The sequence below is a fragment of the Pholcus phalangioides genome, unplaced genomic scaffold (genome assembly GCF_987345545.1).
Source record: "Pholcus phalangioides strain wild (caught in Gottingen) unplaced genomic scaffold, Ppha-v1.0 ptg000017l_1, whole genome shotgun sequence".
Classification (NCBI taxonomy): domain Eukaryota; kingdom Metazoa; phylum Arthropoda; class Arachnida; order Araneae; family Pholcidae; genus Pholcus; species Pholcus phalangioides.
In genome coordinates, this window is record NW_028301610.1 from 38,405,001 (window position 1) to 38,421,377 (window position 16,377).

Consider the following 16,377-nt stretch of genomic DNA (forward strand, 5'->3'; position numbering starts at 1 on the left):
AAATTGAATTTTAATTTACATGATGGTCATGAAAGTCTTTTTTGTTTCATTACCTTGTAAAACACATATTAACTATTTGAATGTAGAATTAAATTGCAACATCAGGAAATTCTATTTTATCAGGAATAACTGTTCCCAATTCATTTTAAAACTACTTTATTTTGTATTAATAGAATCTAGATTGAATTATGGCATTACACATTGGGTGGGGGGGGGGGGACATGCTTAAGTGATATTTCTACACTTTTTATCACACAGAAGTCCTTCATCTGTATCATTGAGTGAAAAAAAAATAGACACACACATACATTTCTACTTTCTAATCAATTAAAGATACTTCCTCTATAACATTTGTATGCTTATAACTGTTTTAAAATGTTTTATAAAAGAAAAGTGACCATCTCAATTTTAAGTTACATAAATCTGGAATACAATTCACACAGATACCAAGGCCAAATAAAATTTGTTTCCAAAAAATTTTCCCTTTATTTTGCTTGAAAATATTTAATTTACTTGTTCAGTAATTAATAACTGAACAAATTTCATGCACCGCATATCTTTTTTCATAAAATTAAATCATTGCTAACTGAAGAAAATTTAAATTATTGATATTGTAACGTAATCTTTCATCTTACATATATATATGTCCGTACATGCCAATGTTTTTAAAATCTATCAATTCCATTCCTGTTGCTACTTATTTCTTTATATTATATATGTGGTTTTTCCCTTTTCTTTCCCTCTCATCATTTCCACCAACAAACAAATAACAATTGCTATTTTTCAGGGCTCTCTCCAAAATGTTTTGTGGCTGTATTTTAACTGATAAAAGCTACAAGTGTGACTATTGAAAACAAAAAGTTGCTCAGAGCATATGTGATCTCTAAAATTAAAAATGTGGTACCAAATTATTGGGGGAATGTCAAGAAAATCTATATTAATTTAAATACTGAAATATCAACATGCCACAAAGAATGCCACAATCTTTCTCAGTCTAAATTAAATTAAGTTTTTCTTATTTTGAACTTTTTTTTTTTAAATTTAGAATCAATTCTTTTTGTATTTTCTTTCTAGAATTTATTTGGAGATACGTGTTCATATTTTGTCTTATTTCATGAGAATGACCCATATAATAGTTAATAATATAAAGTAAAAACATACATCTGGAGGAATAAATGAGCCTAGTAATGTGGTAATGCTCCAAAAAAGAATTCCTCCAGCCATTATGAATCGCCTGCTGTACCTGTCACCAAGGTAACCAAATAGTGGAGCCATAATCATGTAACTTATGATAAAACAAGTCTGCAGAAGGCCAGCTTTGCCATCATCTAAATGGTAGTACTTCTTAATTCTGTAAAGAGCACCTGAAATTTTTTTTAGATAAGATTGGATGTATAATTGTGTGTGAAGCTGTTTGCACAGAACATTCATCACTAAATTAACACATAAAATTCATGTCACAAAAAATGAAGATTTGTTATGAGTGTAGCCATCAAAGATTTAAATTTCTAATAAGTACAAAGTCATAGCGTAAAAAAACATGAACGTTGTTTAGAGAAGTAGAAAAATTTCCCAAAAACTTATTTTTATAAATATTTTTAATTGATGATGTAATAGAGATTTGGATCAACAATAAGCTCTTCCCCCTTATTCTAATATTTTTTTCACAAATGAGCTTTCCCCCACCTCTTATTCATGCAGAACCAGATACTTACATTACAACCAAACATATTTCAAATCAACATTTCAGTTCTATCAATTAGATTTGACATGATTACCTTTTAACAACCGTCAAAACTTAAGTTACTCAGCATAAATTTTATGTTCAGTCACTAGCATACAGCAGAACATCTTTGCACTATCGCCCTTGGAAGCTTAAAAACTGAGGGTGTGAATGGTGTGACAGTATAAGGAGTGATGTTGCCATTCATTTTGATAGCTGTCACAATTTTCTTTACCCTTCATTCTTTTTCCAATGTGTGATTAAGTTAGCACAAGGTTACCAGATTTATCGGCGATTCGTCAAATAGAGACAATCCAAATTCTTGCCAAACGCTTGTATGTGAACTGGTTAACTCAATAAATTATTATCTGTTTGAAAATTCTCAGTGTTATTATTAACTATATAATAAAGATGTTTCCTCCAGTTTAGAGATGTAAAATTCTCGAGAATAATCTTTCGGAGAATGTTTTCGAGAATATTCTCTGCTAGGACTACTATTATAAATAACTTCAGAATATTCTTATAAGTTCTTGATGAGAATATTCTCCTCTTAGTTATAATATAGTTACATATAATATCTTTGAGAATATTCTCTGGAAGGACTACTTTCATAAATTACTGGGGAATATTCCTATAGAAAATAAGAATTATTCCGAAGTTATTAATAATAGTCTTTCCAGAGAATATTCTCCTCGATGAGAATATTCTTCAGTTACCGAAATCTTTTCAGAGCGTATTATCAAGAATATATGTAATAGCATGTATTATAATAAATAATCTTGATAAATTACTTAATAATAATTATTATATTTGTATAATTATTTTTTGATAAGAATATTGTTTAGTAATTTAAAATAGTAGTCCTTTGAGAGAATATTCTCTGTCCCTGTCTCTCTTCCAGTCAAGATGGGTATATTGAAGTTTGTAGACCACAATATTAAAGTTTGAAAGCAAGAAAATTAAACCAACAGGGCTGAATTACACAACTTTTAAAAAAAAAAGTGATACAGAATTTAAGTGCATTGTGCATTGAAAAAACAATTCTGTATCTTCTAAAAATGAAGGTGATTTTATAATAATTTCTTCCTTTATCAATCAACTTTGATTCAATTTCTTTTGTGTTGTGAACTTATTTCTGAAAATTTATCTAATTTTAAAATATTTTTTAATGCTTTAATTTAATGGTTTCTAAAATCTTTATAACCAAAGTTTTAAAACCTCTCATCATGACCCGGAGAATATTCTCGAACTAAAAGTTGTCACACATTGGGGGTGATAATACCAAAAATTGTTTTGCTGTAAATTTTTCAGGCAATGAAAACTGATTTATATTTCACAATATAAACAAAATTAGCAAAAAAAGTTAAATTATTTAAAAGAAAAATGAATATTCTCAATTATTCTTCAATTTTTACATCCAGGAGAATATTCTCACCTCACATCTCTACTCGTTACTTTCAATATGCTTAATTAGGAAGCAATTTTGCAGAAACTGATAAAAACTAGGTAAACACAATATGTTTAATAAAGCATAATTAATGCAGATTACTTAGCAATGATTTATGATATGCAGGGTGATTATAACTAAAGGTCAGATTTCAAAACACTGTAAAATAAGAACCACTGGTCAGAATAACTTGAAAGTTTGCATTAATATTCCTGAAGCGATAGAATTTTATATGGCAAAGGAGAAAAAATACTTAAAAATGAAGCAAAGCTGATCACACGATTTCATAATTCATGAAAACATCACAAAAATGACGTCATTAAACAACTTACAGAAGAAATGTAAAATATGTTGTCCACTGTGTTCTGACTATGAGGTGGAAGAGCACAAATGCTTGTTCAACAACAGATCAGAATATGTCACGATAATGATGTCGATGTGCTTTCAATTCACCAAAGTTTGCAATCCGACTACTGTGTTATGTTGTTGTCAAAATGGTTCTTCAGCAGCTGCTTTGGTGTAGCAATGTGCATCTTGATAAAAGGTGTGCTATCCACACACTGATACTGTTGGAGTGCCAAAATCATGTGGTTACACAAAATAGATTATACCATTGGCCCAAGTGTAGCATCATCTACTTGTACATTTTCAAGTCATTTTTTTTCCTTGCCAAAGAAAATTCCATTGCTTTAGGAGTATCCATCAAATTTTCAAGTCATTCTGACCAGTAACTGTTGAATATTAATCCTTGTGCTGATATACAGTATGAGATGTGCTGCTTCTCATGGAAAGAAAATGAAAATGTCTGAGATAATGAACTACCCTACACTGGTCTTTGTCCTTCAGGGACAGCTGGTGTATTTATTGGATTATAAGACCACCTGCCCTAGCATGATGGTGAAGTCACTACTGTTGCTGCTTCTTTGTGAAGGGAAAAAAAAAGCATGGGAGATAATATACACCACTACATTTAGATGTGTGATATATACAATCCTCATTCATAAATTTGCTAGAGAGAACATCAGAATGTGCCAAGGTTAGAAAATCTGGTAAGAATGAGAAATTTTGGTACAGTATGCAACTTTATGTGAATAGACAATTTATATTAAAAAAATTATATATATATATTCAGGCCACTTGTATGAGATTTTTTTTTTTTAAAAAAGAACCACTTGTACCATCTTATATCATTCAAAGATATACCATCAAAATGTGCCCCAAAAATAGAAAATAAAAAAATTTTAGCTAATAATGAACCAATGATGTTTTTCAAGGGAAAAAATAATATTTAGGCCACTATTATGTGTTTTTTATAAAAAAAACCACATAGTTTAAACCAAACAACCCTGGATGCTGTTGAATATTAGTTGCCCTGTTCCAGAAACTACCATAAACCAATGGTATAAGCGGAGGGGTTATGGTGTAAAAGGGTGAGTGTGTGAAGAGGTTCTACTGAAATTTTTCATGTAGGCATTTTTCATTTCATTAATCAAAATTTTATGATTTAAATTAACTTTATATGAGTTAATTCAATATAAGAGTTAATTGTGATATTAATTCAATATATGTCAATTCAACTTAAATTAACTCATATTGATGTCAATTCTAAGTGAAATAATCAATATCCTAGTAGATTCAAAGCCCGAACGTGTGATGAGAAAAGGAAAACTATTAACTATTAAATGTTAACCATATAATCAGAAAATGTTTTGGATATAAAATAGTTCAATATAACTAACACCATTTAGGCCTATAGTTCAACAGTGGAAGACAGTATATTTGACACATTTTGCTTCCTTCTCAATTAAATTTTAATCGAGGCCTATAACATGCTGCAAGTTTCAGTATCTCACCAATTTTCAAACTAAATTATAATATGAATTAGGGACGGGACAAAATAGTGATTTGGCTACAGAATATTCAGCTAATGTTTTGGCTGAATACCGAATGTTTGGCAGCAACAATTATAAATAAAATTGCCATTTTTAATTGAAAATAAAATTGTTGGTAATTTCAATTAATATTGAATTTTAGTTATGCAATTTATTATTTGAATAAATATTAAAAGAATGGAAACTGATTTTTATTGCCATAATACCGACAATCAAATTTAAGGATGACATTGTATTTTAGTGATACCTTAGCTAATGAAGATAATTTGTTCTGGAATAACATTCGTTAGCCAAAACATGATTTCCCACAGGTTTCAATAGAAAATCCTTTTATTCACTCCAGCTTCTGCCCAAAATTTAAAGAAATTTTTTTTATTAAAACACCAAGGAATATTATAAAAAAAGACAAACTAATTGAATGAGAATAAACAGGAAGATGAAAGATGCTGAAGATCTTTCTTATTTCACATTATGCACACAACCAACACCAGCTTTAGTCTACAGGTTAACACAACCCAATCGAGTTCATAAGTGTCTCTATCCATTTGTGATTTGGTCAGCTCATTTCTGTGTCTGATACATGCAGATGGAAAAGATTACCTCCCTGATGGTTCAGCTTGATGCTACCTTGCACTTACTTTGCACTTAGTCTTGCACTTACCTTTCTTTTTTCAATTCATTTCCTATTTTCGCTGAATCTTTCATTTCAAATGAATTGTTCAAAGAATTTCAGAAAGAAAAGTACGTACATCTGAAAGAAGATTCCAAGGTAGACACGAGAAGGGTTTGATATTTTTAGCTCAAATATCAAACCATTCTCAAATGGAAATATGGGACTAAATGTGAAATTGTTCAATAAATGAACAGGAAATATTTAGACATATTTAAAAATAATTAAATTATTTCTAAATATGAAAATATCAAACCCTTTTCCACTGAAAATATCAAACCATTCTCAAATGAAAATATGAGACAGAAAATAGCTATCAAACCATTCGAGACTGTGAATACATCTATTTTTGAACAAATATATTAATTTACTATTAGCCAATTTCTGACTGAAAAATTCAAAGAATTGATGCATAAATTTATTGATATTTAAATCATGAAAATATCAAAAATATTAGATATATTTTAAAAATAAATATTGGATATATATAATATATATCAACGAACCCTGGTTAGTGCATGCTTCATACACTGGTGTAAGAAATTAAGAGAATTTGCAGACTTGGTCGATTATCTCTAGAACTACTGTACCGATTTTAACGAAATTTGATATGTACATGCATTGATACAAAACAAATAACCATTCAATAATTGCAATACACACGCATGATCGTGCATAACACTTGTTGGAGTTGGAAGGTATGAAACAGCGGTTGCAGAATAAACAAAAAAATGGATGTACAGGTCTCGCAGCGTGATTTCATACTTGGAATAAGGCAGTTTATCATTTCCTGTGGCAATTGGTCTCACTCGTTCAGCAACACTGTTTTCATTCCCTGGATGGTTCCTGGAGGGGGGTTGCGAGTTGCAATTGCCCTCTTCAGAGCATCCCAGACATGCTCTATAGGGTTAAGGTCTGGAGATCTGGCTGGCCAATCCATCCGGCGAATATCCTCACACTCTAGAAAATCGTTGAGCAGAAGAGCTCTATGTGGCCTCACGTTATCGTCCATTAAAATGAACTCAGGGCCATCTGCACCCCTGAAAAGGCGATCATAGGGCTCCAAGACCTCATGCCTATACCTCTTTCAAAGACATGGAGATGTGTGTGGCTATCCAACATGATGCCTGCCCAGACCATTAAACTTCCTTCGCCATAATGGTAGATTTCGCGGACATTGGAGGGTAGGTAGCGGGTCCCTGGTTCTCTCCATATGAGCGTACGGCGAGAATCGGTGCTTAGGCTGAACTGGGACTCATCAGTGAAGAGAATGGTCGCCCATTGATCCATACTCCAATCTCTATGCACCATGATAAACGGATTCTCCTGTTCTCCTGTCTGTAGAAGTGAGTGGGATGCAAACAGCAGGTCTTCTTGTAAACAACCCTCTCTCATGAAGTCTTTTGGAAACAGTCACCCTTGATACACGGGTTCCTGTGGCTGCACCACGAGAGAGCTGAGAAGCTGTAGCACTCCTGTTACGCCTCGCTATAATCGACAAATGGTGCTCTTCTCTGGCTGTCGTGGCTCTTGGACGACCTTGCCCAGGCTTTCTCTCGATGGATCCGGTATCCTGGAACTGTTTCCATAAGCTACACACGACGCTGGGCGTTAAATTGAACTCTCTACAAATCTGGACTTGAGATTGGCCTGCTTCTAGCCTACCCACAATTCCTCACCTCATTCTATCATCTAAACGTTGGTGGTTACTCATTTTTACTGTTACAATTTGAAATTAACCGATTGCTGCAAAATAACACCAAGAAATTCCCCGAGGTGTGCTAGCGAATGAAATGTATCTGTAACATGACGACCTGGGATATCTTACAATCCTGTTGTTCAATTAATCTTGTTTAGGCCCCAGGGTTCGTTGGTTACCGGAAACCACCCGAGGCTTCCACTGACATTCTGGTTCGGGTCAGTTAGTTCGCTTAGTCTGACGGTCGGGGGGTGGGGTCTCCTAGCCGTCGGGCGAGAACAGGGCCAGAGGTCGGGCTACCAACGTGCCATATAAATTCTGCTTTACATCCATGTCAGAGATCCCAATAGCTCGTCTAGTTACTTTCTCTTTCCCTCTGGGGGTCCCGTGGTTCGTCGGTGGAGGCCACGTCGAGTCGTCATCGTCAAACTCTATTTTAATTGTGCAATATATTAGTGCAATATAATATAAATGTTCAGCAAAGTGTTATATAAATGTGCAATATATTTTACCTCCACGCCGTCGGTGGTTCCTAGGACCATCTCACGGTTTATTATGTCATGAGTTTTTACAATGTGCAATAGGCCTAAAAGTTGTGGATCCTGGCCAGATCTCCAATTTGTTATGTTTGGTTGCCAGATTCAATATTATAATGTTTACGATATTTTCCTTTTCTCGTGAAACTATGTAAATTAGATACAAGCTAATACCGCACCTTCAATGTTGTGATTGGTTCTTCCGTGAGGCATTATGGGAATGCTGCTATATAAAAGCCAGCTAGAGATGTGCTGAGTTACGACTTCCTTGCTTACGACTTACGACCGACTCAACGATTTAATCAGTAAGGCGTCACGCCCTGTCATGGTGTGAGTTAGATCGTCTCATAAATACAATGAAGTTACAATAGTAGAAGTGTACCTTGGCACTTATCCCGTCTCATCGCACGTAAGGTTTCAACGTTGTCGTGATCCAGTGATCGGTTAGTGGCCAGACCGGCTACCCGTGGACCTTCATCTTCAATTCCATGTGCAGTAGCTGAGCTTTCATCTCAACGTGTGTGTTTACACCAAAACCGTCTGAAGCTGGTGCCGACGAGTCCTTGGGGCAGACACCTGGGAGTATCTACCGGACGATGTGATAACACGTGAAAACCTGGACACGGCGGTGAGATCAATTCATATTTCTGTTTCATTGTGACAATGAGAGAAAAGCCTAACTGTGATAATTGTGATGAAATGTTAATTAATAGTTTAACATATAAAAGGCCTGTGATAATTGTGATGACGTTGATTTAATGGTTTAACAATATAATTGAATAAATGTTATAGTTCTATCTAAACTTTGCCTATTTCATTGTTGTCATCCACTCAATGGTTACTGGGGGGGGGGGAATATTAAAGAACCGGGAGGTAATGACAACAATACGTTACATATCTTAACTTACGCGCGCTTATAAAAACTGTTTCTCTACTGGCTCCGCCTACACACACGTGTACGTTTACGTATTTGACGTACAAGATTTGCATTTTTGTCTAGAAGCAGTGGTTTTACATTCAGTTCAGTTCTTTTCATGAAATTCAATAAAATATGCAAATTATCTTAATTTATTTCACCAGTGTATCAAAAATGTCCATTAACTGAAGTAGAAAAATTACAAAAAATCTTTGTTAACTTGGAAATTTGTAATCTGAGGCGTTCGTTAGCTGAAGTATCATCACTGTATTTACAAAATCAATTTTTTTTCCTACACTTGTTACAATTTTACATCTAATTAAGAAAATGTCTCAATTGTTATTTGCTCTCAAGTATTAATGCATAATAAAATTTACGATTAATTTTTCCACTCTAGGTGTTCTTTGTCCCTTTCAGTAGCTCAATACATTTCTTGTCTAGGTACATAATTCAGTTAGTGAATTTGTGTAATTCATGCTCACTTCCACTTTACTGCAGCAGGATTCTACTTTCAATTTCATGTTTTACTTATTATCCCAGAAATTCAGCGACATAACCTCGTGCACAGAAAGGTATAGGTATGCAACCACACAATAAAATATAATCAGTAAATTGTTAATTTATGTGAAAAATTCCAATATGATTTTTTAAAATTAGTTTGTTGCGCTTTGGTTTACACAGATATTCGGCCGGAACCGAATATTTGGCAAAAGGGCCAAATAGCAGCCAAATATGTCCCTTCTTTAATATGAATTCAATTAAATTATGTTCAACATACACAATAACACAATGAAAGGTTTAGAGATGTGAGGTGAGAATATTCTCTGGAGAAAAAATATAAATAAATGAAACATCCAGGAAAATATTCTTAGAATATTCTCTTTTGTCTGAGCTCGTAATCTCATATGGAAAATTTTAAGTGCCAATATTAATTTTTTAGTCATCATCGGCCTGGGATTTGTTGAGCCTTGCCTTTAGGCAGTGGCAGTCTTAGGATTTGTGAGGGATCCTCTGGAAACTTTTTTTATGCCTCCCCTCCAAAATGACAATGGATGAAGCATAAACTTTTATTACATTCACAAGGCCCAAGATGGTGCCTTATATAAATACAGTAAAACCTTGATAAGTCGTCATTCAAGTTATCATCAAAGTTTGACGGCTTAAGTGGAGTGACAACTTAAGAAAAGTGTCATCAGTTTTAAGTGTGATACTGTAAAAATCATAAGTTAAAAATATAACACTAACATTCAAGTTAAAACTACATTAATAACAAATTTAAGCCTATAGATTACAAAAAAAAGAATTTTTTCCTTATTTAAATAAATTTATATAAATTATTTATGGCTGTTTAATGGTCTTTACTTAACTAGAAGACCCTTCAATTGCTTCATTATGAGGACTTGACAGAATCTACTAGAAATAGAGGCTTAAGGTCCAATCAGCACCTTCTTGTGGTGCAGCTCGTAAGTAAACATGTCTAACACATGGTGAATGGAAATGGATGGACTTCCTCTAACCCGCATTAACCAGCATGAAAGATTACAACCAAAAACCCTCTAAAAAGAATCACAAACTTTGTCTACAAACTAAAACCCTCAGTCCCCAGCAGTCTGAGTGTCACTGGTTACAGCAGCGACCAGCAAGACACGACACAAAGGCAGAGGGTGCAAAGAATCTCTGGGTTGGATCGGGCTGCCATAAGATGGCCTTGGCCATGTATAACGGATGATCTTTTCCGTCAGAAAATCGTTTAAAGGAGTTGGAAGAACTGGAAAAAATAAATTGGGACATCTTAGGTTTCTGTGAAGAAAGAGGAGGAGAAAATATAACTTACCAGTAGACATGTATTTTACTACATTTCTTAAACAAATAATGAAAGAACTAGAAGTAGGATTTCTCATTCAAAAAAGTGGAAAAATCACATCGTTGAGTTAGATAGCACATCTGATAGAGTTGCGAAGTTGGTTATGCAAATATCAAGCAGATACCAGATACGAATTATTCAAATCTATGCACCAGCAACAAGCTGAGAAAAAAGTAGAAGACTTTTATGAAGAATTAGACGAGATGAATAATAAAAGGAACCATCATATCAAAATAGTAATGGGTGACTTCAATGCTAGAATTGGAGAGAGAAGAAATGGTGAAAGCTCACAGTTGGAAGTTATGGTGTTAGAAACGATAGAGGAAAAGAACTTTTTGAATTTACACAGAGTGAACAGTTTATGCATCATGAATTCCTTTTTTAAGAAGAAACCCTAAAGAAAGAGGAGGTGGAGAAGCCCAACTGGAACAAAAAACTGGATCGACTACATCCTATCTAATAAGAAGGATATGATCCAAGACTGCAGTGTTCTCAACAAATTTAATACAGGAAGCGGTCTCAATTTAATACAGGAAGCGATCTCAATTCAAAACATGAATCTGCAAAAGACTAAAGTTATGTTCAACTCTTTTGCTTTGAAGATCCTGCTCAACAACACAAAGATAGAAGTAGAAAGCTATGTATACCTAGGTCAAGAAACTACCATGGGCAATGGAATCATTAATGAAATAATCAGAAGAATCAGGATCGGCTAGAGCACTTTAAGCAAAAACTAATTTTGAAGAGCAACATGTTATTATGCCTGAAACGAAAAGTGTTTAACCAGTGTGAGCAGGGCCATCTTAAGATCATCATGGGCCCGCCGCGCCAAGTGATTTTTGTGAGACCCTACTACGAAAATTCTCAAAATTTCAACCAGATCTAATTTTTGTGAGACCCCTTTTTCTCTTGAGGTGCCTGGGTGGACCCATGCCTTAAGACAGCGCTAAGTATGTGCTATCAGCACTGACTTACGGAAGTGAAACAGGGACACTCACAAGTAAGGAGATACAAAGGTTACAGACAACACAAAGGAGCATGGAAAGATGCATTTTAGGCATCACAGTAAAAGAAATAATAATAATAAAGAATAATTGGATAAGAAACCACACAAATGTGTATGATATCATGGAAAGAATTAAACATTTGAAATGGAAATGGTCCGAACATATTGCAAGAAGACAGAACAATAGATGGACCAAAGGTATTCTGGATTGGTACACCCATGGTGTTAAAACGTCAGAGAAGGTGTCCAAATGCAAGATAGATCGACAAGGTCCGAAAAGTGGCTGGAGTCAACTGGATGGCAAAAGCATCAGACAGAGTAAAATGTCAAAAATTTTTTTTAGAGACCTTAGTATGTAAAACGGTTGATATAAATTTATATAATTTTTTTAATAAAGCTCTTTTTTTCCTTCAAAGCGAGCCATAAAAACTGCTCATTCTTCTCTCAAACTTTTATATAGTTATGCTTAAAAATTAATGACAAGTAAACAAGGGTTTAATAACATTGTTATTTATGGATGGACGGAACCAAAAAAAATTACGACATAACCGGAGTGACGACTTAGAGGTTCAACTGTATTCACCTCTACTGAAGAAAGGGAAATCTTTCAGAAAAAATTTGAGTAACTAACCTTCAAAAATTAACATTTTTGATTGAAAGTTAAAGGCCGTTCAAGTATTACGCCATCATCGATTGGGGGAGGGGGTTTCCAATTTGCGGGGAAGGGGGGAATTTGGATAATGCTTACGTCATCAACCAACCTTTATGAAAATATGAAAAATTTATAATGGTATCCTACTTGGTATGCCAAAAACAAGAAAAACCTTTTGATAGTTTGTAGGCACTTGAAGTAATATCCCCCAATTGATAAGTGCCCTACAGAGCCACTTTAGTGATCTCTAAATGTTTCGCAAATCAAAGTGCTCTGGAAATGTGTCTGGGCTGCTTAAGCGATCTGGAACTGTGCCACGAATCACTTAAATAATCTGAGAATGTGCCACGCATAATTTGAGTGATGTAGACCTGCACTAGGGACCACTTAAGTGGTCTAAAACTGTCACATGTCACTCAAGGGATCTCTAAATGTGTCACGGATCGCTTAAGTGTTATGGAACTGTGTCGCGGGTCATTTAAGTGATTTGAAAATATGCCATGGGCCGATTAAACGCTCTGAAATTGTATCACGGGGCACTTAAGCGATCTGTAAATGTGCCGCTTAGTTCATTTGTACAAAATCAGTTTGAGGAGGACAGGCCGCTAAGGGCCTTTATGCGATTTATCATTATATGGCTTTGAGGGTGGGTTGCAATGAATTTATTAAAGATAAATTTTGAGTTCACAGCCTTCAAATAACATTGAAATTAAGATAAATTGATTATAATAACACATTTATAACCGAAATTTTAATTCAAAAAATTTTTTTGCATTAAAAAATAAGTTTTTGATCGTGGGGGGGGGGGGACACGAACCCTCCCCTGTGTACGCCTCAGATCCCACCAATATGCGTTAGAATTCAGAGGGGCAGAGCTGATCATGAAATTTTGCTGACAAGGAGGGGATCAGCGTTTTGCTTACTATTGCTGACAAGGGGAAGGGGTCAAAAATGACTAAAAATTTGCTTACATAAAACTTGAAGGCCCTTTATTAAAACATTTTTTATGCATTTTGAATATGAAAAGTTTGAATATTTTAAAAATACTTAATTTTTTATCACTTTGGAGCATGGGTGGAGATACGGGAAGAGGGCCCCAGCATCAAAGATGGAGTCGACTGATCTAATGTATATATGAATTGACATCAACATCATGCCACCCAGACTTCCAAGTCTACCTCCACCTATGTTTTGGAGGTGAACATGTGTACTACTTATCCTGTGTAGGCTTCTCATTCCCAGTACTTTGGAACAGGGCTTGAAAAATCGAAAAGTATTTGGGCACCAGCTAAATTTCTTAAAAGTCAACATGTTTTTATGTTCAAGAAAAATGGCTCTAGACAATGTTTTTTTTTACTTGTCTTCTTCCGGGACTTGATAATTTCTTTCCGTGCTAAAAAGATGTACTTAATTTTATTAGAAAATTTGTCATCCTTAAACTCCAACATGTAGAAAAGTTAGTTTAGGTACAGATTTTCTAGTTGCCATGGCAACCTGCACCCAAGATTTGTCAAGCCCTGCTTTAGAATAAATACAGTGGAATTTGGTTAATGAGTAATTTGCATAACGAGAAAACTTTTTGCACCAATTTTGACTGTTAACAAGTGACTCACATTACGAGCAAAAATTTTACACTTCGTTTATTTAGTTTCACTTTATCACAACTGAGCAGATGGTTTTTCTCTTTTGTCAACACTGTAGAATTACGGGTAGCATACAATTACAAAGGCAACAATTGGCAGATTGCCCAACGAGGTGGCTGAAATATTCTACTTTTCAGTCTCGAATTTCTGATCTGCAATTACCAATATATAATTTTCAACATCAAAAAGCTTAAAACCAAAGAACTATTTCAGCGATTCTTTGAGATGACTGAGGGAACAAACATTACCCTCCGAGACTTTTGGAAAAACATTTCAACACTGTGCACTGCCTCAAGATGAATAGGCCTATAGCCTGGGATAGAGTCACCAAGAGAGCCACTAATTCGGCTTGGAGAAAATTGTGGACTGATTGCATTATTGAACGTGAAATTTGAGGGGTTGGCTTATGAACATTAGTTTCAAAAAGGTTGTGTTCTTGGGAAAGACCATGTGACTGGAGACGACATTCAAGAACTCTAGTGGCGAAATATAGTCAGTAGGTGACCACAGACGAACTGGTATATCTCCATTGCGTGCAAGAACTTATTGATAGGTTCTCGTTTAAAAAAAAAAAAAAAGCGATAAATGAGCAGTCCCTGACTTCAAATGAGATTAGAGATGAGGGAACCTGAGCAAAATTTTGTAGAAAAGAACCATCCAAGTAAAACTGTCATTTTGGTTCTGGAAAACAGACCCAAATTTCGGCTGGACAGACCACTGAATTAATCCCAAGTCCTCTTTTTGGTCATTGCAAAATTATTGCATTATATGTTTGCTTACAGTGTATTGCATTATCAAATAAATTATTATTGCATCATTGATGAAGTGCTTTCATTAATCATTTTTATGTGAATGAATAATTGTGAAACGAATCATCCGAATTTACATTATTTCTTATAGGGAAATTTGAGTCATTACACGAACGATTCGGATAATGAACACGTTCAAGGAAGGAATTAAGCTCGTTGACCTAACTTCCACTGTAATCTAAAAAATCTTTCAACGTATAAAATAACTCAATATTCAAAGAAACGTACGGCTAAAGAAACGTATTTGACAACCACAGAAGTATATATCAACAATGAGCCTCATTCTTACCTGCTATGGTGTACCTGTCCGTATAGTTTATGAGATTTATAAAACATAATATCCCAACGGAGATATATGCTCTGCGACTACTTGGTATCGTGGCTGTACTCGCAGTACTACCAGTCCGAAAGGAGGGTCCTCCATCAACTGGTACATCACTTGATTGTCTCCTAAAATCCATGATGAAGTCTTTCAGATATTAGCTGTACAAATTAGACAAAAATTCGAAGAGAAAAAAAACGTGTTATGGCCTAAGTTCAGGGTCGGACACCAGAGCCATGGACAATCATTGATATTGATACTCTATCACTGATCCATGCAATGTTATTTACTTCATCGAAACGAAAAAAATTATTGGCATGCTACAAACCACGAGATCTACGCGTCTTTTCCTTATGATACTTTTGTGACGAATAAAATACGGTCACCTCCAATCACTATAGTCTATTGGATAGCGATCTGACCATATTTCTTCGAAACAAATACAAATACAACGCCACAACAGGCAAAATGCCCAATGAGGTGGCTGATAAAAAGATGCCCATAAAAATATGGATGTCGTAAATTTCAAAAATACAGTAACCCAATTAAAAATGCAATTAACAAAAATTATAATCAATATATACACATAGGCTGACCATATTTCCTCGAGCAAAATACGGGACATTGGGATTCCAAATACGGGAAAATACGGGACATCGCCAATTATCGCCAAAAATGACGCCAAAACCGAACAAAGTCGCCAAATATTGTTGAAATAACGGAGAAATCACAATGGCGGGAAATGCAGCATTACTGCTAATTGCAGTGGATTAAAATGAATTCCACGAAAAAAAATTTTCACTAAGACAAATGTGGGAGATGCATATACTCATTTATAGTTGCAGTTATCATAATATAATTTATAAGTTGAAAATAATTTCAATCTTTGACTTCAATAAAGAATAAAAATTCAAGTAGGCTTCGTGCAAAATACGGGAAAAACCGGGACACTTTTGCTAAAAAGTCGGGACAGCCAAAAAAACAGAAAATACCGGGACTGTCCCCGAAAATACGGGACGTATGGTCACCCTATATACACATGATAAAATACTATACAATGCCCATAAAGAATACTTATGGTTGTCTTATTCTAAGTATGGATAGCTTCTCGATTTACCCCAACATGTTTATCGTATTTCTTTTTAAACGTGTCAATTGTGTTACAATTTACTACCTCCGGGGGTAAGCTATTACATTT

General features: G+C 34.7%; 1 protein-coding gene across 1 annotated transcript in view; it reads right to left on the minus strand.

The window, feature by feature from the left end:
• The window catches only part of LOC149073002 (protein spinster homolog 1-like), a 39,208-nt gene extending 23,729 nt beyond the window's left edge, over window positions 1-15,479 (minus strand). The window contains exons 1-2 of the mRNA XM_089246168.1: window positions 15,147-15,479; window positions 1,162-1,364 (exon numbers count right to left, since the gene is read on the minus strand). Of these exons, the coding sequence (XP_089102294.1) occupies window positions 1,162-1,364; window positions 15,147-15,318 (375 nt within the window). The 5' untranslated portion in view covers window positions 15,319-15,479. The remainder of the gene's footprint in view (window positions 1-1,161; window positions 1,365-15,146) is intronic.
• Window positions 15,480-16,377: the final 898 nt, after the last annotated feature.